General features: G+C 40.6%; 1 protein-coding gene across 1 annotated transcript in view; it reads right to left on the bottom strand.

Annotated features, from left to right (window-relative positions):
- The window catches only part of LOC134317121 (E3 ubiquitin-protein ligase SMURF2-like), a 98,664-nt gene that overhangs the window by 56,360 nt on the left and 14,432 nt on the right, over window positions 1-27,872 (bottom strand). Inside the window, exons 2-3 of the mRNA XM_062997827.1 lie at window positions 7,586-7,624; window positions 5,201-5,309 (exon numbers count right to left, since the gene is read on the bottom strand). Coding sequence (XP_062853897.1) covers window positions 5,201-5,309; window positions 7,586-7,624 — 148 coding nt within the window. The remainder of the gene's footprint in view (window positions 1-5,200; window positions 5,310-7,585; window positions 7,625-27,872) is intronic.

The raw sequence follows: 27,872 nt of genomic DNA, 5'->3' as shown, positions 1-27,872 counted from the left end.
AAATCTGGACTCATCAGACCACATGACCTTCTTCCATTGCTCCAGAGTCCAATCTTTATGCTCCCTAGCAAATTAAAGCCGTTTTTGCCGGTTAGCCTCACTGACAAGTGGTTTTCTTAAGGCTACACAGCTGTTTAGTCCCAATCCCTTGAGTTCCCTTCGCATTGTGCGTGTGGAAATGCTCTTACTTTCACAATTAAACATTTCCCTGAGTTCTACTGGAGTTTTTCTACCATTTGATTTCACCAAACGTTTAAGTGATCGCCGATCACGATCATTCCAGATTTTTTTCCGACCACATTCCTTCCTCGAAGATGATGTTTCCCCACTGTCCTTCCACTTTTTAATAATGTGGACAGTTGGACAGTTCTTAACCTGATTTTAGTAGTTTCAGCTTCTCCTTAGATGTTTTCTCTGCTTGATGCATGCCAATAATTTGACCCTTCTGAAACAGATTAACATCTTCTCCACGACCACAGGATGTGTCTTTCGACATGATTGTTTAACAAATGAGAAGCTACTCACTGCATCAGTTAGGGTTAAATAACTTGTTGCCAGCTGAAACAATCACCCATGCAGTAATTATCTAATGGGAGGCTCTTACCTATTTGCTTAGTTAAATCCAGGTGGTGACTTTTTTTTTGGCCAAGCAGTGTAGCTAGTTTGTTATGCATCAGTATGTAGCTGCTGGTAAACAGGCAGGATGTGGATACATAAGTAAAAAACTATGTACAAGAGTTCTTCAAAAAGTTTCTGCACTTTTTAAAACTCTATCAAGAATTTCAAAATCACTTTTCTACAGTCACCTTCCGATGCATTTTTCTCAGCGTCGTACCAACTTTTTAATGCCATCAGCAAAAAAAGTTTTTGGTTCAGCCTGTTGCCACTGATGCAGCCCTGCTTTCACATCATCATCACATGAAAATCTTCTTCCCTTTAAAGCTTCTTTGAGCGTCCAAAAAGGTGGAAATCAGATGGCGCTAAATCCAAACTATAAGCTCTCTCAGTCTCTCAGACACGACCAATTACTACTCCTCCCACCCTCACCGTTTCCAACCAAAATATAAAAGTGCGGAAACTGTTTGAAGATCCCTCGTATATCATGTCGAAGTATAAAGGTAGGACTCTGCAAACCATGGAGTATTAACTGACTTTTTATTTTTCAGGAATACATTTTTAGGAACGTGCCGATTTTCAGTAAGAATGTACATTCTCTATGCTTAAGTAGTTCTAGTGGATATATACGTGGATATGTACACCAATCAACTATAACATTAGAACCACCTGCCTAATATTGTTCTTTTTTCTGTTAGAGTAACTATCATCTCTTCATTGTCAGTAACTGCTGGACCAATGTTTCACTGGGTGGTCATATTAATAATAAAAATATATATCCACTGTATAAAAATATATCTACTACTGGTGAAGAGTCTGTAGGCAGGAACTTGGGTGACACAGCAGTTTATTATGCTAGCCTACCACTGCTGAGATCTGGGTCTAAATTTCAGCAATGCTATCTGCCGGCCGGGTGTCTACACAGACATGACTGGCTTTGAGGGGGGGATGAAGCCCTGCGATGGATTTGCACCCTGACCAGGGTTCTTTTCTATTCTTGTCCTGCACCCACTGTTTCCTGATGGAACTGGACCACTGCTGCCACCCTGACCAATATAAAGACAAAGCTATTAATGAAAATGAAATGAGTCTCTAGGCTCATCTCGCTCGACTAAGTAAACCTCTGGAATTTGGGTTGCTTCCTGTAACAGCTGTGAGGTCAAAGGCCAGACACAGTGTACGTGTGTACTGGAGTGAACCACATTCTAGACAGAGTAGTTTTTTTCCAGATTTCAGAACCGACAGTTACATTTTAAACGTATGATCAAGAACTGTAGACTCACCAAGCTCTAAAAAAAGCAACAACAAAAAGTCCTGAGGTAAAAAGCAATATTTAACCCCTGAGCACAAAAGGTTTTTTTTACTAATACGTAAAATCATATTCGCAGGATAATTATTCCCACCAGGATCTCACTTTTTCCTAAATATTGTGTGGACTGAAAGGCTTGTTTCTACAGTTTCTTCTCTTTCAGTTTGTGGCATTATTTCTGAAAGGGCAGAAGATTTGAAATAGTGTGAAGATTTGTGATAGGGACTTTCTATAGGGTGTGTGACAGAAAAACATTTGCCCTGTTGTCTGGAGGTCACGAGTTAATGCAATTACGCAAGACTAGTTGATATAGTCCTGTGTATAAATTACATCTGTAAATCTGCACAACAGCACAGAGCCAGAAAGCTGAAGGAAAACAAATAAATGAAATATATATGTGACTTATTTAAAATCCACAACATTGTTGCAAAGAGCGTTAAACACTTCCTCCGCTTTCATAGAAGCAGAGTTTTTTAGGCAAAGCAGCACCGTGGCACAGATGGTAGAGTGGGTGGTGCAAAGCAACATGAGTCCTAAAAGCCTAGATTTGATCCTCATCTCCAGTCAATGTGTGAGTCGCTTTGTATTGTCTAAAAGTGTAAATGAATATGTGAATGTGTGAGTTGACTGGTGATGGCTAGGTATCCGATCTATGCTGTGTTCCTACTACAAACCCATTGTTTCTGGGTAGCACTGAACCCACTGTGACTCTGACTAGGATAAAGTGATTAGTGAAAATAAATAAATACATTTCCAGCTGTCTAGTGCTGTGATTTTTGCTACATTACATGGCAAGAAGAATACGAACACCTAACCATGAGCTTCTTGAAAATTCCATTTTAAAACCTAGACAAGACTGTGGGGATTTGTCCATTTGCTCAAAGAAGAAAATGTATGAGGTCAGGCATTTATGTTGGATGAAAAAGCCTGGCTCACACTCAGTTTTCCAATTCATTTCAAAGGTATTCCATGGAGTTAAGGTTATGGCTCCTCAAACCTTGTGTTTATGAAAAATGCTCTGTGCACTGGGGTCAGCCATGCAGGAACAGAAAAGACCTTCCCTGAACTGTTGGCACAAATTCTGTAATGTATATGATTAATTGTATATGCATTTTTTTTCTCCCAACTTCTTAGCGTATCCAATTACCCAATTACATAACGCTTCCTCTCTACTGATGTTGATCTCCACCCTGGTTGAGGAGAGCCGAAACTGACACACCGACACGTGTCCAGTAGCCGACTGCATCTTTTAACCTGTACGGGTCGAGTTCAAATGCGGATCAGCTTTGTGTTCGGAGAGCCACACCCTAATCAACGCATTATACCTCGAATCATCCAGCAGAGGTCATAATTGCAGCAGTTATGAGAAATCCCTGTCCGGCTCCCACCCTGTATGAACAACAGCCAATCGTTGTTTATGTAGGTGCCCAACCCAGCCGGATAGTGTGTTTTACTGCTGAGCGCCTGGTTAATTTTTAATAATTAAACCTTAACAACTAAGAGGGATGTCCATATACTTTATGTCATGTTTATGCCGTAGTAATTTTTGCTGCTTTTATGCACCCATGCTGCAGTTGCCAAAAACAACATCTATTTTAATGTTTTGGGGTGTTTTGCACCCTGATTGACGTAATTAGCTGTTTAAACACACATTAAAACCATTCTTTGTGTTTTCAATAGCTGTATGGCAAAAATATAAGAGAAAGCAGGAGAGAACATGAGCACATAGTTTTTATCTTCTGGTACGAATTTGGTTGTCAGCAGGACCGTCGGGTCCATTCAGTAATTCCAGGAAACTACATTTGAAGTCCAGAATTATTCACAAGACACGACTGATAAATAAAGGGGCTCTGAGCAGCACCAGCTGCTGAAATGTTCACTGCTTGATTCTGCAATACGGCATGAAAGCATTTTACACAACATCTATTAAAATAAAATGTTTCTCAACCACAAATACAGAACTGCCAACATGCTAGCAGAGAGGATCAGAGAAACATTTCCTGAAATCAAATGTTCTTATCCAACTACACTGATGAGCCAAAACATTAGGACCGCTCGCCTCATATGCAGTCAAAACAGCTCTAGCCCACCAAGACATGGACTACACATGACACCTGAAAGTGTCCTGCGGTTTCTGGTACGAGGATATTACCAGCAGGTCCTTTAACTTCTATATATTGTGAGGTGGATAATCCTACAATGCATCGCAGATAAATATGGCAAATACAGCAAGCTGTCCACATGATGTTGGAAAAAACAGGATTTATTAAACCAGTTGAACATCCATTGCTCAGATGTCTAGTTCAGACGCCTGTGTGCTTATTGGAGGTGCTTTCAACAGTGGAAAGGAGTTAGCATGGGCACTCTGACTGGCCTGCAACTATATAGCACCATACACCAAAGAGTTTGATGTACTATGTTGTGATACACTTACGTCAACACCAGCATTACAATTATTTGCTTTCTCTGAGCCACAGTAGCTCTTAGGTTTGTCAACAGATGGCACAGCATTTATGCCTTGGCTGGCCAACATATTAGTTAAAATGTTTTTAGTTTCAAAATGCCAATGTGGAGCAACTTAAAGTGTCATAAATATGTTTGTACTGTCAAGCTACCTCTGGCTTGGCAAGATTTTTTTTTAACTGCTTTGTGACTGACCAGAGACCAGAGAACTGTAAAAGAAAACTGGGTTTAAATGTGAATACAACCTAGAAAAATCTCCAATACATCTCAAACACACTCACACATTCATTCATTTATTCATTCGTTTATTCACTCGTATTCACAATTCACACTAAATAATCCACTTAATAGCATATTTTAGTAGGTGGGAGGAAACCTGTTGATACAAGAAGTACAGTAACAGGAAGAGAGGATCAAACCCACTACCTGATGCACCACTTTGTCAGGGTCAGGGTGAGCCCCAGCCTTCCAGACACATTGTTCACAATGTCTCTCTCAGCATAAAATAAAAATGTGGCTTTTTACTGACTTTGGCAAAGACACTAATGTTTCAATGTACTATGTAATTAGTTCCAAAACTCTTCTTCGCTAATGCATGTACACTTTTGACTTCCACTTAGTAACCAGGTTAACCAGTGACCAATTTCAAAGACATGTGGGTTCTGTACCAAACTCTCATTAAAATGGTTCTGGGTCTAGAAAAACACTGCTAGTGTGAAAACACTATTACCCTATTCAGTCCTCCGACCTAAACCCGTTCTGAAACCTGACCATTTCTGAGAAAAGACAGAGGCAGATATTTAATGAACTTACAGGTCATAGTGCTGATTCCACTTCGGGTCCAAGGTGTTCCTGACTGTGTCTGTCGAGTGGCACTGACCCGAACCATCTACCACCACTTTAGCAAATGGGTCTGGCAGTCCTGACAAAGAAAAGAAAAATCCATCAATACATACAAAGAAATTTAGGAACATACAGGACATAATGCAGTTGTGGCTATTTTTACTTGCTGCTTTTAGTCTCTACAGGTATAGAAAAACATTACAGATGATTCCACAAGGTTCCTGTTCCTGTTCGTTTCTTCAGCAAAGCATACTGAATTAACAGTTATTAACCCAATGTGGCTCAATGGAAAATGCAAAACTGTACAGTTAGAAATTAACAGCTATAATTAAGGCTGCATTCCTAATAGTTTGTACTAATTAGTGTTTCTCACAGTCTTGGCACTATTTACTAGATAAAATGCAGCTTTAATTACGACCCAAATTTTAAACAGTGGATGGCTGGATGCCGTGTGGATGCCATCAAAGGAACCATAAATAGAAAATAATGTACTGTTATGTATTAGAAAAGCATTTTATCTCATCAGCCAAGAAACTATATCTGGACGTTTTAGCAAGACAGCGCCAAACATAAAGCCAGAAATAACTTATAACTGGTTTTCAAAAAGACAGTAAAGGTGTTTGCACGGCCTATCCAATCTTTTTTAATTCTAGTAAAAATTTATAAAGTATTTCCGGGCGGTAGCACTGTCGCCTCACAGCAAGAAGGTCTTGGGTTCGATCCCCAGGTGGGGCGGTCCGGGTCCTTTCTGTGTAGAGTTTGCATGTTCTCCCTGTGTCTGTGTGGGTTTCCTCTGGGAGCTCTGATTTCCTCCCACAGTCCAAAGACATGCAGGTGAGGTGAACTGGAGATACTAAATTGTCCATGACTGTGTTTGACATTAAACTTGTGAACTGATGAATCTTGTGTAATGAGTAACTACCGTTCCTGTCATTAATGTAACCAAAGTGTAAATAAATCCTAAGAAATAAATAAATATAAATGAAGGATTTTTGAACTGTCCATAGTCCATAAGAAGGGCTGAGAGATGGATTAATATGTACTATAATGCTGGAAAAACATTGCTGCATTTTATTCTTACTGGTTGGACTGGTTCGGTCACATATACCTGCATGTCATGTGGACTGATTTCCCACTATGATATTGTTTATATAACTGTGTGTCTGTGTTTGTGTGTGAAAAAGAAAATAAAGACACCTACAGTGAATTCAGAAAGTATTCAGTCCCCCTGACTTTTTGCACACTTTATTGTGTTGTGGATTTTGATTGGCTGCTATTTGTACAGTTCATAACAACAAAGCAATGTTTTTTTGTTTTTTTTTGAAAATCAAAAATTGAAAACTCTTATTAATGAAAGTATTCAGACCCTTTGTTTAATAAATTGTAAAAATCCCTTTGGCAGGAGTTAAAGTTACACAGTTACATTTCATGGCAGATCCTCCGAAACAAAGTAATTGTCTGTGAACTGCCATCTTCAGGTGGAGTCACAGACGTTAGATGGACTTTAAATCTGGGCTTTGGCTGGGCCACACAAGAACATTCAGAGACTTGCCCTGTAACTACTGAAGTGATGTTTCAGTAGGTCATTGTCATCTTGTAAGGAGAACTTTTGCCCCAGTGTGGGGGCCTTTAAGGATATTCCTGTTTTTGGCAGCATTCATCCATCCTTATACACACCCATAGCATGATACGCCAATGTTTCACTGAAGGTATGGTATTAGCAAGGTTATTTTTAAAACCAGACATAGTGCCTGTTGTTATGCCCAATGAGTTCAATTTTCATCTCATCAGACCAGAGAATTACATGCTTTACATGTCCTTTACATGCTTTGGTCTTGCAACTCTGCCGTAAAGGACTAATTAATGGGTGGCTACACTGATGGTTGTCCCATCCAACAGGTTCTTCCATCTCTGTACTGGACTATTGGACCTTGAATTTAGAGGTATAAATCCTTATTTTCTTTGAGGGGTTCAATATTTCTGATTGTACCTGTACCAGCTGCACTGCAGCGTTGTACCTCATGCATGTGCTTAACAATATGCTTTTCAGCATGATTAAATAAATGTTAAAAGTTCCTAACTGGTGGTTCCAGACATACAGTAATATTTTATTTTATCCATGTTAAGCTATACTGACAACATCTGTAGTGTATTACATTAATTAAAAATACATTGTAAACTGGGCGCAAGGCAGGAATACCCTGGACAGGTCACCAATCCATCAAAGGGTTTTGATCATCTACCAATCATGTCTGTGTAGATGCCCAGCCAGCAGAAATTCAGACCTGGATCTCAGCGATGGTGGGCTACAGTGGTAGATACTTTATACTTACTAAAAATGAAAATATTACTTACTAAAGAAGTCCTTCTTTGCCAAGTTCTTTGCACAGAGAACTGAAAAAGACAAGAAAAGATAACATAAGCATTGCAACATGGCACATTACAGTGTATTCACACAATCATCCCAAAACGACTCTAAACCAACATGGAAATATTTAGTAAATCGTTCCAGATGGTATCTTCACTTTGTATACAATGTAAAGTACCCACTAGCACAACCATCACACGTTCATCAGGGCAGTTTCATCAGGGTATGTATTAAACAGCACTATAGACATGTAGGTCATGCATCATTTCTAAGCAGGCAATGCATACCAGGTATTCTGAACCCACTGGGGAACAGTGTTAAAAGACAATCATTGTAGTACCCACTGCAGTATAGGATTGTGTGAGTGTGCTGTTACACGACCACTAAACATAACATTCCTATATATAAAAACAGATTTATTTAAATGTTTTGATGCAGTGTTAAGTGTTGTGTTATAGCTGCCAGTTGCACTGTTGGCATTTCGTTTAAAGGAAAGTTTGTTAGACAGCTACATCATATTTACTGCCCGACATGCACTTATGCTGCCAGCTTATAAACAGCAGCACAGATTTTGTGATGTTACTTTTAGAAAGTGATACCATTTTATTTACAACTGCCACTAACACAAAGGTATTTCTTGCACTTTTTCCCACTGCTTTGCACTGTAGCCCATAAGTGTGCACTCACATGTGTGTCTAAACAGCTTTTGCACCGCTTGTGTCATTATTTTCTATGGAGTGAGGCATTTATTCCACCTTCACATTTGCCGCTTGGACGCTTTGTTTGTTTGTTTTTTAGGATTTTAACGTCATGTTTTACACTTTGGTTACATTCATGACAAGATTCATCACTTCTCAAGGTTATATCAAACAGTCATGGACAATTTAGTGTCTCCAATTCACCTCGCTTGCACGTCTTTGGACTGTGGGAGGAAACCGGAGCACCCGGAGTAAACCCACGCAGACACGGGGAGAACATGCAAACTCCACACAGAAAGGACCCGGACCTCCCCACCTGGGGATCGAACCCAGGACCTTCTTGCTGTGAGGTGACAGCTTGGACGCTCATTTTTTTTAGCACGTGTTGCTGTGCTCAGTTTACACTTTGACCCCATTTGCTGCTCTTTTCAAAGCGCTGCCAATCAAACCTATTGTTTACATAACGTAGTCAGAAGCAAAGCACAGACACGGCAGTAAGAAACTAGTGCATCATGTGGAGAAAAAGAGAGTTAAAAAAAGTTTTGATAGAGAAACCAGATGAATGTTCTTGAACACTTGTAGTGAGATCAGTGCACTGTTGTACTTAAAAACATGACTTGCAATTATTAGAGAAGCTGAATTAAATGGATTTCATTCAGAAAACCAGAATAAATTTCCAGATTTTTTAAGACCGGAGTGATAGTTACTCACTTTCTTTTAAATCCGTATTGTAAATGTTTTGATTTTTAAATGTCGGTAGGGGACGTCTGCCACCTCTTCTATCCTAAAAAAGGCCACTGTGGGTCCGACACCACCCAAGAACAGTGGCTGCAAAGTGCTGATCCACTGCAGGGCATCAAATAATTCCTCTTTATACCCAGAGGGTGTAAATTGGATCACCTTATCCACCTGCAAGCTTTTGAGTAGTGGAAAGAAAATGGATTTAACCAGAAAAAAAATCCCACACAGACTCAGGGAGAACTTGGAAAATACTTACAGACTGTGTCTAGGGGCAAGGATAGAGCCCAGGTCCTTAGAGCCAGTGTTACTGAGAGGGACCAATTGTAATCGTAATTGTATCGTGCCACCGTTATGCATATTTTATTCTATTTAGAGAAGCCTAATGTCTTCATTTGTTTGATATTTTGCTAAGTTAAAAGTAAAGGACACATCTCCTGCTAGAGAAAAAAATATACATCCAGGAAATACGGTCATGGATTCTTTCCAGACAAGCATGTTAACATGAACCTTCCTGAGCAGTGACCTGATAAACCCGGTCAGCATGTGAGTGACGGCACAAAAGTGTTGCGTGCTAACACCTCGGCTCCAGAAGGGCCCAGCTTTACTGCTTTCCCATTGCTATGACAGTAAGCCCTCATACTCCCGTATCCGTTACACTGCTGCTCTAACATAACGCTGATAATGCGAACCTGAGGACGGTGATAACCAGAGAACCCCATGGGTGCTCGCCAGGAACCTGTACCATTTAAAGGCCAGAGAAAAAAAAGACCTCAAGGTTTCAGCAGCCACCGTGACCCAGTGACCCAGGCTTGGCATGGGGTAAAAGGAAGCGCCAACGGCATTGGAAAAGCTTCCTGTGGAGTGGAACAGTACTAACGTGGTATGAAATTCCAAGAGGAGGCTGTTGACGGGTGCAGTTGCTTCTCTTCATCAACACCATGTAATGCAGTGCAGAGAATGTAGGGATTTGACGAGTGTCCTGGTCTGGAAATGGCTTGTACGTTGCAGACCCAATAGATCTCAGGGTCTCACTAAATAAAATTAATGTGCATTATGGTTTATTGGAATTATCATGATTAGCATTGTTTATACAATACAGTGACCACTGGTTATTCAACATCATGTATATAGAGTTTATACACCGATCAGCCATAACATTAAAACCACCTACTGGTTTCTACACACACTGTTCATTTTATCAGCTCCACTTACCATATAGGAGCACTTTGTAGTTCTACAATTACTGACTGTAGCTCTACATACTTTTTTAATCTGCTTTCACCCCGTTCTTCAATGGTCAGGACCCCCACAGGACCACAACAGAGCAGGTATTATTTAGGTGTTGGATCATTCTCAGCACTGCAGTGACAATGACATGGTGGTGGTGTGTTAGTGTGTGTTGTGCTGGTATGAGTGGATCAGACACAGCAGCGCTGCTGGAGTTTTTAAATACCGTGTCCACTCACTGTCCACTCTATTAGACACTCCTACCTATTTGGTCCACCTTGTAGATGTCAAGTCAGAGATGATCGCTCATCTATTGCTGCTGTTTGAGTTGGTCATTTTCTAGACCTTCATCAGTGGTCACAGGACGCTGCCCACGGGGCGCTGTTGGCTGGATATATTTTTGGTTGGTGGACTATTCTCAGTCCAGCAGTGACAGTGGGGTGTTTAAAAGCTCCATCAGCATTGCTGTGTCTTATTCACTCATACCAGCAAGACACACACTAACACACCACCACCATGTCAGTGTCACTGCAGTGATGAGAGTGACCACCCAAATAATACCTACTCTGTAGTGGTCCTGTGGGGGTCCTGACCACTGAAGAACAGCATGAAAAGGGGATATTAAAGCATGCAGAGAAACAGATGGACTACAGTCAGTAATTGTAAAACTATAAAGTGCTTCTATATGGCAAGTGGAGCTGATAAAATGGACAGTGAGTGTAGAAACAAGGAGGTGGTTTTAATGTTATGGCTGATTGGTGTATATAAATATTTACGTACACATACTATACTAATCAACCCATTCCTAAGTCCATCCTTGTCACTCCTAACTTTTATGGTTATTAAGCAATTACAAAACAAAAATGGAGAAGACGTCCCAAACCAGGTAACCAGGTGAGGATGAGTAAAAACTCAAATAAGTAAATGATGGTAGTTTTATTGCTTGTTGCAACAATGCAGCTTCTTTTATTTTTTGTACTGTACTAATGTGAATACATTTTATTTCCTGGGGAACCCAGATCACCTCCACTGGCCACACAACACCCTTCCAAGCTGCATGTGAATCTTTATACCAACCAGCAGCAGACTTCTTCCCCTATTTTTGTTTTTCCACAATTTTCCTCCCAATCTAGTTGTATCCAATTGCTTGATTTGAACCAGGAGAAAGCTTTCTTGTTTTGGGACCATTAGAAATTAAGATTGATTTATTGTTTAAAGGAAAAAATGTGAGGCATTTAAAGCGTGATGGTAGTAGTATTATGCTCTGAGGCAGTTTTGCTGCCAGTGAAACTAGTGCATTACTGAAAGTGGAATACCAAAGAAACATTATCCCATTCTTAAGTACAAACTCAAACCATAAGCTGGAGGGTTAAACATTTTTTAACTTACAACTTGTAAAACTGGTTTTAGAATGGCTAAATTCCAAGCTGGACTTTACAATGTCCTGACCTCAACTTTATTTGGAATATGTAAATTGTACTGTAAGTCATTTCTAGAAAACCAATCTCTACTAATTCTGCCAAGCAGAGTGGTCAGAGATCGAAGTTGTACAAGAAGCTTTGAATAGCTGTTAAGGAAGCGTAAATGAAAATATGCAACCGACATATAACCAAATACTGACATATAACCAAATACTGACATATAACCAAATAATGTGCTGTATGTATATTTTCAACTGAGCAAATTTTGTCCTGATTATTCATCACAGAAAAAAAACAGTTGTATAAGTTATTGAAATATCAAGACTGTCATGGTCTACATGTTCCTTAAAGTGTATGTACATTTCCATATACACCGATCAGCCATAACATTAAAACCACCTCGTGTCTTCACTCACTGTCCACTTTATCGGCTTCACTTACCATATAGAAGCACTTTATAGTTCTACAATTACTAACTGTAGTCCATGTTTCTCTGCATGCTTTGTTAGCCCCCTTTCATGCTGTTCTTCAATGGTCAGGACCCCCACAAGACCACCACAGAGTAGGTATTATTTGGGTGGTGGATCATTCTCAGCACTGTAGTGACACTGACATGGTGGTAGTGTGTTAGTGTGTGTTGTGCTGGTATGAGTGGATAAGACACAGCAATGCTGATGGAGTTTTTAAACACCTCACTGTCACTGCTGGACTGAGAATAGTCCACCAACCAAAAATATCCAGCCTACAGCGCCCCGTGGGCAGTGTCCTGTGATCACTGATGAAGGTCGAGAAAATGACCAACTCAAACAGCAGCAATAGATGAGCGATCGTCTCTGACTTGACATCAACAAGGTGGACCAACTAGGTAGGAGTGTCTAATAGAGTGGACAATGAGTGGACACTGTATTTAAAAACTCCAGCAGCACTGCTGTCTGATTCGCTCATACCAGCACAACACACACTAACACTCCACCACCATGTCATTGTCACTCCAGTGCTGTGAATGATCCACCACCTAAATAATACCTGCTCTGTAGTGGTCCTGTGGGGGTCCTGACCATTGAAGAACAGGATGAATGCAGGCTAAAAAAAAGTATGTAGAGAAACAGATGGACTACAGTCAGTAATTGCAGAACTACAAAGTGCTTCTATATGGTAAGTGGAGCTGATAAAATGGACAGTGAGTGTAGAGACAAGGAGGTGGTTTTAATGTCATGGCTGATCAGTGTATCTTTATTAATATAAAGCTTTGAAATTACATACACTGAGCACCACATTGGTAATTCTCATTTTAAAAGTAGTTTTTAAGAATATTTAAGAATAGTTTTAAACAATATATTCATAATTTATTTATAATTTATTGTATAACTTAAGAAAAATGGAAACTATAAACTATAATCGAAATTATAGATGACATTATAAATGGCCAAAACAATCCTCAAAAATCACATGGCAATATAGTCATTGGTTGTTTGTAAATAAGCAGTGGTAGCTTAGCAGTTAAAGTACTGGACTAGTAATAGGAAGATTGTTAGTTTAAGCCCAACCACTGCCAGGTTGCCACTGTTGGGTTCCTGACTGAATTGCTTGAATTGTATTCTGTCACAATTGTGATTCATGTTGGATAAAAGCATCTGCTAAATGCTGTAAATGACCAAGATTAAAGCTTAGTGCAAATTAATGAAAACAAAAATATTCTAAAGTGCAGTGGTACTTCAGTGGTTAAGGTACTGTACTACTAATCGGAAGGTCTCCGGTTCAAGCCCCACCACTACCCGGTTGCCACTGTTGGAGCAAGGTCCTTAGTTCTCAATTGCTTGGATTGTATTTAAATACAATTATCAGTCACTCTGGATAAAAGTGCCATAAATGTAAATGTAATTATTATAAGGTAAAAGAAAAATGCCATTTATGGAATGGAATGAAACTACTAAGGTAAAAAATTCCTGTTACATGAAACAAGTCAAATATAAACATTATTACTGTAATGCACCCACAACTCCTAAGTAAACAACCTAAGTAAAGTTGCCTCATGTAATCCCAACAATGACTGTTGATGACTGAAGGACTGATCTCACAGAGTAAAGTCTAATACCATGGAAAGCATCATCGGATTAAAATTAATGTGAGTGTTTTTCCTTCCTGTGCTTTGGTTATGACATTAAGAGAACACAAAAACATTACACCACTTTTTTAAAATGCCAGAACATTCTCTCAATTACACAGAGCTACATTCCTGGAGCCAAGATTACACGCCTCTCAACAAAGGAACACTAAGATCACAAATCAACAAGCTACTGACAGGTTGTAAAAACTTAGGCCAAGCAGAGTGCAACTGCTGACTCGATACCATAGCAAACACACTAAGGCCCACGATGGAGCTGCGCCAGGAGGTCTAATGCAAACCTTGGCGTGAGGTCAATCATGGAAATTCATTTGGGACTTTATGCACTTGTTACAAGTGGAATGGCACAAAGAGGGTCAGCGCAAAACTGGACAACTGTGTTTAAGACTAAGCCACTCATTACCCCTGTGTGGCCACGAAGAAGCTATGCAAAAAGTTAATTGGCTTACCTAGAAGTAATGCATACGAGTTTTAATGCAAAGCACAGACATGAGGCCTACAATAAAGCTCCACCAAGAGGCCAAGTGCATAGCTGGAATTGTGTATATGGAAAGGCCACACAAAGCCCAATAAAAAGAGCCGTTTCAGGAGTTCAATGCAGAGCTGATCCATTCAGCCCATAATGAGGCTATGTCCAAAATCCTAATGCAAATATGAGCATTAGAAGCTTGGGTGGTATGAGTCCATGGACTCCATAAATGTATGTGCCAGGGAAGCATAATGCAGAGATAGGCCCTGGGGTCCATGATTGAGCTGCTTCCAGGGGCCTAATTTCGGTGCTGAGCCATGGAACCCTTAACAGAGATTAATCAGGAAGCCTAATACAGAACTTGGCCAAGACGCCTAATGCAACCCGCTGCCAAACTGGACTGGAAGACCTCATTCAGAGAGTGAGACATGCAACAACGAATGGAGTTACATCTGGAATAAAAATATGGGCACTGGGGCCTAAATGAACCCTCAACAAGGGAAGCTTTAATATAAACTGTATCACTAAATCAAAAAAATCTTGCAAGACCTAACACTGTCTATGAGTGAGCTGTGCCTAAAGGACTTAAAACAAAGCTAAGAGGCTCTTAATAAAGTTGTACCTAGAGGCCTAGAAGTCCAAGGCAAAGAACACTTAAGCCAATAATGGAGCTAACATGGCCCATGATGAAGCTGCACCAAAAGGCATAATAAAGTGGTGGGTCTTAGAAGAAAAAGAAGAATGCCTTTATTTGTCATATATACATATATGTGCATGCAGTTCAATAAAATGCTTTTTCCACATATCCCAGCTTGTTTGGAAGCTGGGGTCAGAGTGCAGGGTCAGCCACTGTACAGCGACCCTGGTGTGAACAGGGTTGAGAACCTTGCTCAAGGTCCCAAAAGTGGCTTCATAGCAGAGCTGGAATTTAAACCAACAACCGATTGATAGCCCAAAGCTCCTCCCACTAGGCTACCACTGTCCAATTAAAGTCTACAATTGTGCTGCGTCAGGAAACCTAATACAGACACAGCTGGACCATTGAATTTATGATGGCGTGTTGGGCCCATGATAAATCTTTGGCAGACTGAACATTAAAAATCCTGAAATGCCCAAAACATCCTAAAGCAGCCTGAATTCCTGGCAGCAAAAGCATGGTTAGGAAGCCAATAGCTGTTTGAACAACTAGCCTTGGGTCTTGTGGTTGACTTGAGGCCAAACACACTGGGCAGCCTTTAACTGGGAGGTTAGAAATAGACACCGCACATACACTGGGTTTGACATAGGAAAAACTGCAGAGGCCAAAAAGAGAGACTGAAATGATACGGGTGGTGAAAGCATAGCTGCGCCCGTAAATTCCGGAGTCCAGAACAGCAACTGACAATTACAGAGTCGTTAGACAGATAGTGAAACAAATTATTGCACAATAAACAATCAGCATGCACAAAGCCACACTAAACTACACAATACCACAATGACTATGTGAAGGCAAACAGTGTTTGGTTTGGGCACGACGAAATTATACAGAACAAACTGGAAAAAACGGGAACAAAAAACAGGCACTTAAAAAGCAGCGCTGAAACAAGACTGGGTTTGGTATTCCTCTACTGGCTGGGATCTTACAAAATATAGAAACAGTAAGGGACAGGATGGAAAAGGGGTTGAACTTACAATTTAACAACATTATCTCCTGCTTATTAGTTTTTAAACCAATAACACTTTTGTAACCTCCAAGAAGTAGTTTGTAGGGACTTTTCAAAAAGATGACACAACTACACATACAACAGAAGTTCTGCATGAAGTTCTATAATAGTGTGTTTGGGTGGCACTGCTGAAAAACCGAGCTCTTGAGTTCAATTCTCATCTGTACTATCAACCTGGCCAGGCATCTCACACACCATCAACAATTGGCCATGCCTATTGGGAGAGAGGTTGATGGGGTTCTTTAATGCCGCTGCAGATCCACCCTCTGCTGACAGGTAATAAGTCTGCCATTGGCAGGTGCAAAATAATGCCCGGCGACTGCACACGTCTTGGAGGTGTCACATGCTAGTCTGTGGCCTGTGGCTGTCTTCAGTCTGAGCGAGGGTGGTGCAAGCACTAAAGGAGTTGCAAGTGAGACTTGAAAATGATGAGATTGGGAAAAATTTAATGAATAAAAAGACCTTTTCACTTTGAAACATGGCCTACTAATTAGAAAGTACATGGAACAGGGGTCTTTTAGCAAGGTTTGGGAAAAAACACAGACACCACATGCTGACAGGAAATGTATAGATGCTCAGATGTAATACAAACAGCATCAAATAAATGCTTCAAGTTCAAGGGTGTGAATCCTGAATCTTCCCATAAGTGTCACCAAGCTAAAGATAAGTCAGTGCACACTAAGGTAAGCACCGTACCCTAGTATGTTACTCTTCCTACCTGTGTTCCCGGGAAGAAAAAGGGGCTTGTGTATAACACACAGCTGCCGAATAATGAATGGGTTGATGAATTTCTTACCTCTCTAGTTTGCTGGCGTTTTACTCAGGGGTAGTCCAAACATGCACAGTTTAGCATAAGAGATGACAGAAAGCCATGTTAAAAACGTCTGACAGTAAAATAATCACCTCTAAAACAACCCTGACTAGCTACGCAATCTCTTTAAAACAAAAAAGTTTAAGTAAAATAAATGCAATATTATTTGCTCAAGTCATATCTTTTATATTCTATACCAAGAAAACAGAGAACTGCTAAACGGCTCAAATATAGTGAACGAATAGACCAGCATTACTTCTAAAGACCAAGATCACCAAAGCTATTGTAGTATCTTGACTTTCAAACAAAAATTCTACAATTAGAAAAAAAATAAACCTGTCCTGGAATATTTGGTGTATACAATAATGCTAACAAGTTCACTTTTTGCGACTTATTTTAATAAATACTTTTTCTGCTTATCTGGCCAAAGTTTCTCCTCAAGAAGGAGCTCTAATCTTCACAGTAGGTTTGACTAGACCACTTAGGCATTCAGATGGCGTAGCGACCTATTACGCAGCTGTGCAGCTGTGGGCATCTATACAGAGGGTGGGTGGTGGCCTAAGTAATACAATCGATAAGCGCCCTGTCCGGTGTATTTCTGCCTTGTGCTTTTAGGTGAAACTGGACCCGCTGAATTTCTTTTTGAACAGGATAAAGCAGCTGATCAAAATAAAAGTTCAATAAATGTTACTTATATTAAAATAAATGTTAATGTTAAAATGTTAATATAGTACAAACCATTAGGTAAACGGGTGGCATAGATGGTAAAGAGAATAGATAGTAGACAATTAGGCTTAACTAGAAAACCAAAGCTGGCTGGCTACAGTTTCTCCACAACTGACACAGTGGTTTTGGTCTGGACCACTCATGCAGGTACTTTGAATAACTGACACAGTGAGTCTGTGTTTATTTAAGCATGCAGCATCAACCTATAACAACCAAAGTATTCTTAGGCACAACAATAATTAAAACGGCGAAATGTGCTTTTATTTGTATAAAACATAAATCATGTCCAGTCAGTGACTGTAGGATCTTCTATAGACTAACTCAAAAAATAGCATGTGTGTATTTTAACTACTTTACCACACCAGGGCCGACAGGTGGCGCAGCGATAAAAACACATGCTATCGCACCAGAGCTGGGATTTCGAATACATCGTATCGAATCTCAGCTCTGCCACCCGGCTGGGCTGGGCAGCCACATGAACGATTGGCCCGTTGTTCATATGGGGTGGGGTAGTAGTAAGCCAGATAGGGACTGCTCGTAACTGATGCACTACGACCTCTGCTGGCTGATTGATGGCACCTGCACAGAGGCGGTGATGTGTAAGGGTGTGTCTCTCCGTACACAAGGTTGATTCGCATATATGCACTTGCCTAGTGTGGGTGACAAAATGCATACGGCTGCTGCCCACGTGTTGGAGGAGGCATGGGTTAGCTTCGTTCTCCTTAAATCAGAGCGGGGGTCGGCATTAGTGGGGAGGAAGCGTGACACAATCAGGCAATTGGACGTGCTAAAAAATCGGGAGAAAAAGGGGAGAAAATATATATATATATACAGTATATATATATATATATATATATATATATATATATATATATATATACAGTATATATATATATATATATATACATATAAAGTATATATATATATATATATATATATATATACGTATGTATATATATATATATATATATATATATATATATATATATATATACAGTATATATAAAACTTTTACCACACCAACAAGCATCTACAATACTGATCACCACACATGCATGCACACACACAACAAGCCAGTATTGTCCAAGCATTACCAAGCCTGAACTCAGGATGAACCTTACCAAAGAGTAAAACACCTCCACACTGTCCCTATTTCTGGAAAAACATGTCAGGCTTGCTGTGAGAACTGAGAACAATGGCTTTTCAAAGAAACGGCGGTCACAAAAAGGAGGCTCGCTCAGTGTCATAACAGAGCCGAGTCTTCTCAGCCAACACAACGCTCCAAACTTCTTTTTGACAGCAGCTCAAAAGCTTTGAAAGCAGGATGTAAAATAAAGCAGTTAGCAGAAAGCTAAATCCTCAGCGCTATATAAGTAACGTGACTGAACCTTTGTTTACAGCGGATTATTCCACTTACATGACAGCAAAAGCCATCCGACACTCTAGAATATGAGCTGCTCTCTTACATCACCTGGGGCTTTCCTGAAAACAATACACCAACAGTAATCTCACTGTGGGTCTGTGAAATATCCCTCAATCAACTGACCACAAAGTTTGCTTCACTCTAAATACACAGTATTTATTTAGCAATAAAATGTTTTTCCTTGCCAATTTTGTTTCTTTATCTCCCAAACTAGTTAGTCCAATCCCTTACTGATAGGGCCCTACTAAATCCACAGGAAAATGAAATGGAAGCTACAACAGCACAGCCTACCTTAATACTCGACTGTCTCAAATACGTGTTTTGACACACCTCCCTCTGTGTCTACAGAATTGGTTGGGAGTTTTCCCAAACTCAGTTACCCGAGACGTGTTTTTAGCTGCTTTAGACTTCGACATCTTGGACATTTTGACTAACCGATTGCAAACTGAATTGCCATAATATTGCTAGTGTTACAGACTTTTCTGTGGTGTAGTGTGCTAACAATGTTTGATGTATGTGTATTGAGTGCATTCCATAATCAATGGAAAAGTATGCTTCTCTACACATGTGATCACCTCTCTGCAGTCTATGCAGTAAAGTATCATGCTCCAGATAATTTGTCTATGAACAGTTTATAACCGTCTCTATAAACTTAGCAAATTCTAAAGCTGCTCAGTTACACTAGGACCGCCTCACAGTGCAATATTAACCAGTAAACGCTACGCAAATGAAAAATGTTAAATTGCTAAACAAAACCTTACATTTGCGTTTGCATATTACACAGGAAAAGGCTAATTTCACAGTCCGTTACACAATTTTCATGCCAATGAATTAGGTAGGGTCTTAGTCATTGCGCTGGTCAAGGAGAGCCACAGACTATCAAGCGTGTAGTGTAATCCAGACATTAACAAACTCCTGTTCTCATGTTGCCTTCTGATAGCAGTGGCAATGTATTATCAATAACCACTTAATCTGGGTCTGGGTCTCAGTGGGTCTGGCATGATCTGGAAACGCTGGGTGGAAACAAGGCACAAATAGATGGGGGGGGGGGGGGGGGGGGGGGCACCCACATAGAGCAAATCATAGCAGCCAATCCACCATTAACACTTATTTCTTGGAAGGTGGAATTGAAACCGAGTACCTGGAGGAAACATACATGGACAAAAGGAGAACAAGCTAATCTGCTCACAGACTGCAACCACAGTTCAGAATATAGCCCATGCTGCATGGTGTATACACACACACACTTTTATTGTTAATAAAAAGTACTCTTTAGCTATGGCTTTTTTCTGTGTTTTGACTTTGTGATCTTCATTCACAGCATTGTTCTTTTCTCACACACACACACACACACACACACACACACACACACACACTCTACATTTTAAAACAGAGACACAATACACTACTGCTGACACACATACACAGTCAGGAGGTCGTCATCGTCTGACGCCGTCTCTTATCTAAATCGGACTTCCTATTTCTGCCCATTACACTTTCCTTCCAGCCTGCACAGACACACAGTCACACACTGTCTCTCTCTCTCTCTCACACACACACACACACACACACACACACTCTCTCTCTCTCTCTCTCACACACACACACACACACACACACACTCTCTCTCTCTCTCTCACACACACACTCTCTCTCCATTCCAGACGAAAAATATTTCACATAACTAATTGTCATTCACTGAGGAGCGGTGGGGCTCTTTTCCCCATCCGAGTCAGACACGCCCTACATACCCGCCACACATCCTGGAAACACTGTACACACTGACCTCATATTACTGTGTGCTGTTAATACGCATGGGGGTTTAATTGTGTGATTATTCATTCACACCTCTTTGTATTTCTACAGGTTGGGGAATCCATTTGACTTATCGTTGAGTTTCAGTAGGCGATTGGAGTGGTCAGAGATGATAGATGTGTAGCACTTATGGATAAAGAGACAGAGACCCTTTAATTAAAGATTTGGTAGCCAACTGTGGCATGTTCCTGAGATCCACTAAAGTCCTACTTATCTATCAAAACACTACAAGCATGTGTGAAAAAAGAGCATTGTAGCAAAACGGCCAACAAAAAACTAAATATATAAAAAGTAAACACGAAATAAATTTAAACAAAGACTAATTCATGTGGATGTGTTTGATTCTTAATGCCATGTTAGTTGCTATGGCTATTATTATGGCTGAATAATAGGTTCCATCTGAGGTGAGGGTTGATTTGTTTCTTTATAGAAATTGATGAGGCATTAGGGTGTTGTTTCTGTGACTGTGAGGGTGTAGAGTTTAAGTGATTTTTCAAATCTTATATGGCATTTTGAGTCCAACTGCTAAAATACGTGGGTAGAGATAGAGGACGGATGAAGATGGATAAAGAATGAAAGCTACAAAAATGCCACTGATTTACAAAAAGATCAATAAAGAATGTAAACAATTAAACAGTAAAAAACAAGTGGAATAATGACAAAAAGTTATGATAGTAAACTAGCTATGATACATACAAATAAAAAATTCTCCAATCCGACTGAATTCATTCTGATTATAGGTTAAGAGTGGGGTGTTTATATGTACTCTCTACTCAACAATCTGATTAAAATCTCTACATCTATTTACATGGGCGGCACGGTCGCCTCACAGTAAGAAGGTCCTGGGTTCGATCCCCAGGTAGGGTGGTCCGGGTCCTTTCTGTGTGGAGTTTGCATGTTCTCCACCTGTCCGTGTGGGTTTTCTCCAGGTGCTCTGGTTTCCTCCCACAGTCCAAAGACATGCAAGTGAGGTGAATTGGAGATACAAAATTGTCCAAGACTGTGTTCGATATAACCTTGTGAACTGATGAACCTTGTGTATTGAGTAACTACCGTTCCTGTCATGAATGTAACCAAAGTGTAAAACATGACGTTAAAATCCTAATAAACAAGCAAACAATCTATTTACATAGGGTGACCATTCGTCCTCTTTTTCCTGGACCTAAAAATGCATCCGGCCATCATTTCTAAATCGGCTGATTAGCTCCCTCCGACACGTGCACAGCAATCGAACATCTTATCACCTACACTTGACGAGTGCAGTGCAGTACAGCACTGTGTACGGAGAGCCACACCCTGTACCGCGCTCCTTTCCCATCTCCGTGCAGGTGCCACCAACCAGCCAGCAGAGGTCGTAATCGCACCAGTCTGAGAGAGAGTCCCCATTTGGCCTAATCAGAGCCGAGATTCCATATGATGTACTCGAGATCTCAGCTCTGATGAACAGCATATGCTTTACCGCTGCGCCACCTGGCTGAGTGGCTGTGTCCTCTTTTTAAAAAAACAAAATATGGTCACCCTAATTTCCATGCCACTACAAGTCATCCGATCCAAAATTACGTGCATGTGTAGAGTACCACTTAGTGTACACATTACCATGACAACGCGCATCACATAAGTCCAGTCTGAGTTTTCAGTTGGTTTGAATTTTTTTTTTCAAATTGCTTTAAAAATTCTGGAAAATGTGCTGCACATTCACTTATTAAAGAAAGGTGAGCTGAGGTTGTCATGTCTTGCAACGCTCTCAGGCACATAAGTCTTTTAAAGTTTGCACAATGAACTAACGGATTATTTTAAGTATAAAAATACCTCGTTCAAATGGATAGGATGTGTATTCAGAATGGCCTCGATTGGGACAGTCTATTCTGATTGAGGCGTATACATGGAGCTGTTAGTCTGATTATTAACGGATTATCAGGCTGCACGTGGCTAATGAGACAGGTCAGAGACTTCGAGACTACTTAAAGACACTCATACACACAGGACAGACCAGAATAATGACACACTTATACACTCAGTAAAACACTCTCATTTCGTCTCATTACGTCTCTTCTCATGTTGTCTCGCTGCTGCTGACACACTTATACACTCAGTAAAAACACTGTCTCATTTTGTCTCATCACGTCTCTTCTCATGACGTCTCGCTGCTGCTGACACTCATTTAGTCTCATCACGTCTCTTCTCATGTCGTCTCGCTGCTGCTGACACTTATACACTCAGTAAAAACACTCTCATTACATCTCTTCTCATGTCGTCTCGCTGCTGCTGACACACTTATACACCTAGTAAAAACACTGTCATTTTGTCTCATCACGTCTCTTCTCATGACGTCTCGCTGCTGCTGACACTCATTTAGTCTCATCACGTCTCTTCTCATGTCGTCTCGCTGCTGCTGACACTTATACACTCAGTAAAAACACTCATTACGTCTCTTCTCATGTCGTCTCGCTGCTGCTGACACACTTATACACCTAGTAAAAACACTGTCTCATTTTGTCTCATCACGTCTCTTCTCATGACGTCTCGCTGCTGCTGACACTCATTTAGTCTCATCACGTCTCTTCTCATGTCGTCTCGCTGCTGCTGACACTTATACACTCAGTAAAAACACTCATTACGTCTCTTCTCATGTCGTCTCGCTGCTGCTGACACACTTATACACCTAGTAAAAACACTGTCTCATTTTGTCTCATCACGTCTCTTCTCATGACGTCTCGCTGCTGCTGACACTCATTTAGTCTCATCACGTCTCTTCTCATGTCGTCTCGCTGCTGCTGACACTTATACACTCAGTAAAACACTCTCATTTCGTCTCATTACGTCTCTTCTCATGTCGTCTCGCTGCTGCTGACACACTTATACACTCAGTAAAAACACTGTCTCATTTAGTCTCATCACGTCTCTTCTCATGTCGTCTCGCTGCTGTTGACACTCATTTGGTCTCATCACATCTCTTCTCATGTCGTCTCACTGCTGCTGACACACTTATACACTCAGCAAAAACACTGTCTCATTTAGTCCCCTCATGTCGTCTCGCTGCTGTTGACACTCATTTAGTCTCATCACATCTCTTCTCATGTTGTCTCGCTGCTGCTGACACACTTATACACTCAGCAAAAACACTGTCTCATTTAGTCCCCTCATGTCGTCTCGCTGCTGTTGACACTCATTTAGTCTCATCACATCTCTTCTCATGACGTCTCGCTGCTGCTGACACACTTATACACTCAGTAAAAACACTGTCTCATTTTGTCTCATCACGTCTCTTCTCATGTCGTCTCGCTGCTGTTGACACTCATTTAGTCTCATCACATCTCTTCTCATGTTGTCTCGCTGCTGCTGACACACTTATACACTCAGTAAAAACACGGTCTCATTTAGTCCCATCATGTCTCTTCTCATGTCGTCTCACTGCTGCTGACACTTATACACTCAGTAAAAACACTGTCTCATTTAGTCCCATCATGTCTCTTCTCATGTTGTCTCACTGCTGCTGACACTTATACACTCAGTAAAAACACTCTCATTTAGTCTCATTACGTCTCTTCTCATGTCGTCTCGCTGCTGCTGGTGAGAACACAAGTGGCCTGAAATTTCAATCGGCAGCCATACAGAGACGATGAGTCATTCCCCATCTGGCCTGAGATCAGCTGGAGGAATGCAGGAAAAGGGGAACGAAAAGAGACTCAGGACAGGAATGAGGAAAAAAGTGGAACAGGGTGGAGGGAGAGAGGGCACGGGTGCTGGGAAACAATGGAGAAATCGTAAGATCGAGAGCCACATAGACACAGGGAAGGACAGAGAGTGAGATAACGGAAATAGAAATATGAAGAGAGACTCGCAGATAGTAAGAGATAAAGACAATGAAAAAGATGGACAGATACACAGAGAGAGAATGATTAGCTCCTTGATTTCACTCCTTTATCTGCTTGTGTAGTCATATCCAATTATAAAAGAAAGTGTCCTTTAGATGTTATTCCTTTTAGCACATCCCCTCTGTTTTTTTCTAGAGATGCTTAGATGTTTTACATCTTCCAGAATGCAGAAATTCTTAGACATAGTAAAGTTGGTTGTAGGTGGTCATAAAACTTCGGGCATCTGGATTAGTAAATCAAGCTGGGTGCATTTTCTTGTTGACCCATAGTACCTACAAGGTCCTGCAGGGTTGCACAAATCTCCATGATGTGACAGCAGACAGTTCCCGAACTGCTTTTTATTTATTTATTTATTTATCTATTTATTAGGATTTTAACGTCATGTTTTACTCACTCTTTGGTTACATTCATGACAGGACAGATAATTACTGGTTACACAAGGTTCATCGTTTTAAGTCTTTTTTTTTTTTTTTTTTTTTTGCAATTTGTCCCCCCAATTTTCTCCATAATCTAGTTGTATCCAATTACCCTGACTGCATTACGCTCCCCCTCTACCAATACTACCCTCCACTGCTGACTGAGGAGCGCCGCAACTGACACACGCCCCCTCCGACACGTGCAGTAGTCAACTCCACGAGGCGAGTTCATATGCAGATCAGCTTTGTGTATGGAGAGCCACACCCTGGTCAACGCACCATCAATTAGGGCTGGGCGATTTTGCACAAAAAAAAAATCTCGATTATTTTAAAATTATACCCGATTGTCGATTACGATTTCGATTTTTTTTTTTGTTCTTGTATAATGCAATTAAAATAAGACTAAAATTTCTTTTTTTGCATTGTAATTAAAGGCTGCAGAAGTGCAAAAATAGTAACAGCACCACCTATAATTATCCTTTTAAGGGACTCAAACTTTATAACAATATCACAATAATTAACAATAATTAAAACAAAATAGATCTAAATTATCTATATCCTTATCTATCTATATCTAAGAATAGCTCACAAACAACTTTAATTTTAAATAATGTTCAGCAGAACCTCCTTACATTAGGAAAAAAACTACAAAAAGTTCTTTACAGGTTTCTTAAAAGGAACACGAGCCTGTACTGTACTGTTTCCACCACTGAGTGAGTCTGTATCAGTATCTACATTGGGGGGGGGGCATCAAGTGATCACTCAGCTCAGCTTTGATTTTATCCTCTTGTGATTTGGGGGGTGGATACAACATTTTAAACATTTAAGGATGTGTAATGTGTCATTTTAGTCCCATAAAACTTGTATTAACCACTATTATGTGTCGTAGAATGATTCGATTCTATTGAACGGCCCTTTAAGCCAAAATAAAGGAACCGATTCGCGCATTTGGGAGTCGTTACATACATACGGCTCTTTAAAAGGAACCGAGACAAAAGATCCGACTCCCCATCACAGAATTCACTGCAGCAGTTTCCCAGACGCGATTTTTTTACTCAGTAACGGATGTGATTTAAAATGTAGCGAATTACAATTCTTAGTACAAAACTTACTTAAGTAAAAGTAAAATTACAGGCTGACTCAATTACAGTAACGCGAGTAAATGTAATTCGTTACTTTCCAGCCAATCCTGATCGCGCTCATCGGCTCCGTATTTTGATTCAGTTCAGCGGTGTTTGATTCAGTGAATCTTAATTAAACTCTTCTGTTTGTGTCTCGTTTTGCCGATCGTGTTTGCGCTCCTTATTACTGAATCTAACCGTTACCGTGTATAATCCTTGTTGTCTTCCGTTTACTGTTTTGTGTTTCGCTGGTTTTGGACTCTACATGATTTTGTACACTGTTTTCGCCTTTTTTATATTAAACTTTCCCTGATTTATATTCCGCGAGCGTCTGGTCAGTTTCTGCTTCGTGACATGTTGGTATTTTAATTAAAATATAAAGTATGTAAACAATCGCGATTGTCACATTCTAACATCGGGTGAAAACGTTCATGCGAATTAACCGAATTAATCGTGAAAATCGCCCAGCCCTACCATCAATAAGTCAGCAGAGGTCACAGCTGCATCAGTTATGAGGAACCCTGGTCCGGCTTTCCCACCTTGTGTGAACAGCAGAGCTGTGTGTTCGCAGAACGATGTGTTCGAAATCCCAGCTCTGGTGTGCTAGCGTGTTTTACCGCTGCACCACCTGAGCGGCCTCAGTTCAAGTCTTTTAATGTCAAACACAGCCACGGACAATTTTGCATCTCCAAGTCACCTCACTTGAATGTTTCTGGACTGTGGGAGGAAACCGGAGCTCCTGAAGGAAACCCACGCAGACACAGGGAGAATATGCAAACTTCATACAGAAAAGACCCGGACCACTCCACCTGGGAATCGAGCCCAGGACCTTCTCGCTGTGAGGGAACAGTGCTACCCACCGAGCCACCCACCCTAATTGCTGTTAGGTGCCCGGATTAAGTTATAAGGTTTAAGGAAGAAACTACTGTTTCACATGGGTGATATAGGTTTTGAATAAACACATATCTTTAATAAATGAAATGGGCAAATACTTTTTCACAGCACTGTAAAGTTTGTTTTTCTCACAATTTGACCCACTGACTTATATATTGTCCTTTAACTATAAAACGGTCAGTAGGACAAATACGCAATGACAGAAGCAGGTGGAAAGAGAGCGATTGCTTTATAACAGCACAGTATGTCTGCCTTACCCAAGACACATTTGTAGTTGTGCACTAAACACACAAACACACACACAGACACATACAAGCAGACATGTAGAATAATATGAGCAGAAAGTCAACCATGCACAGACGTGATTTCGCAAAAACTTGAGCTAAAGGGCAACCACACAGCAAAGAGATAGAAGCAAAATCTTTTAGTGTCTGTTTAAGTTTTCTAAGAAAATGCTGTTTGTGTGTGTGTGTGTGTGTGTTTCGCTAGTATATGGTGGAAGTGGTAAGAGACAGGAAGTGTAATAAGTGATCAGACGTCTGTGTGAAGACGAGACAGCCGTACCGCCGTCTGGGTTGTTTCCGGTGCGAAGCGCTTAAACACATGATGGGGACAAAAGGTCAAAAGTTACAGAAGGACAAATCAAGGTCAATCTCTGCTTGCCTCTATGGTGAAGGTGCAGCTGAGGACAAAACACAGCAGCACAGAGTAGTCTCGATGTGGTTGCATTGCTTTAAATAGTACTCATGCTCACTTGCTGCTTCATCATGCTCATAGATGCAAAAGACCAATCCAATCACAGGGTCGCT

This window comes from Trichomycterus rosablanca, chromosome 6, assembly GCF_030014385.1.
Source record: "Trichomycterus rosablanca isolate fTriRos1 chromosome 6, fTriRos1.hap1, whole genome shotgun sequence".
In the NCBI taxonomy this organism is placed as follows: Eukaryota; Metazoa; Chordata; class Actinopteri; order Siluriformes; family Trichomycteridae; genus Trichomycterus; species Trichomycterus rosablanca.
This window is presented reverse-complemented; position numbering and strand designations above follow the sequence as displayed.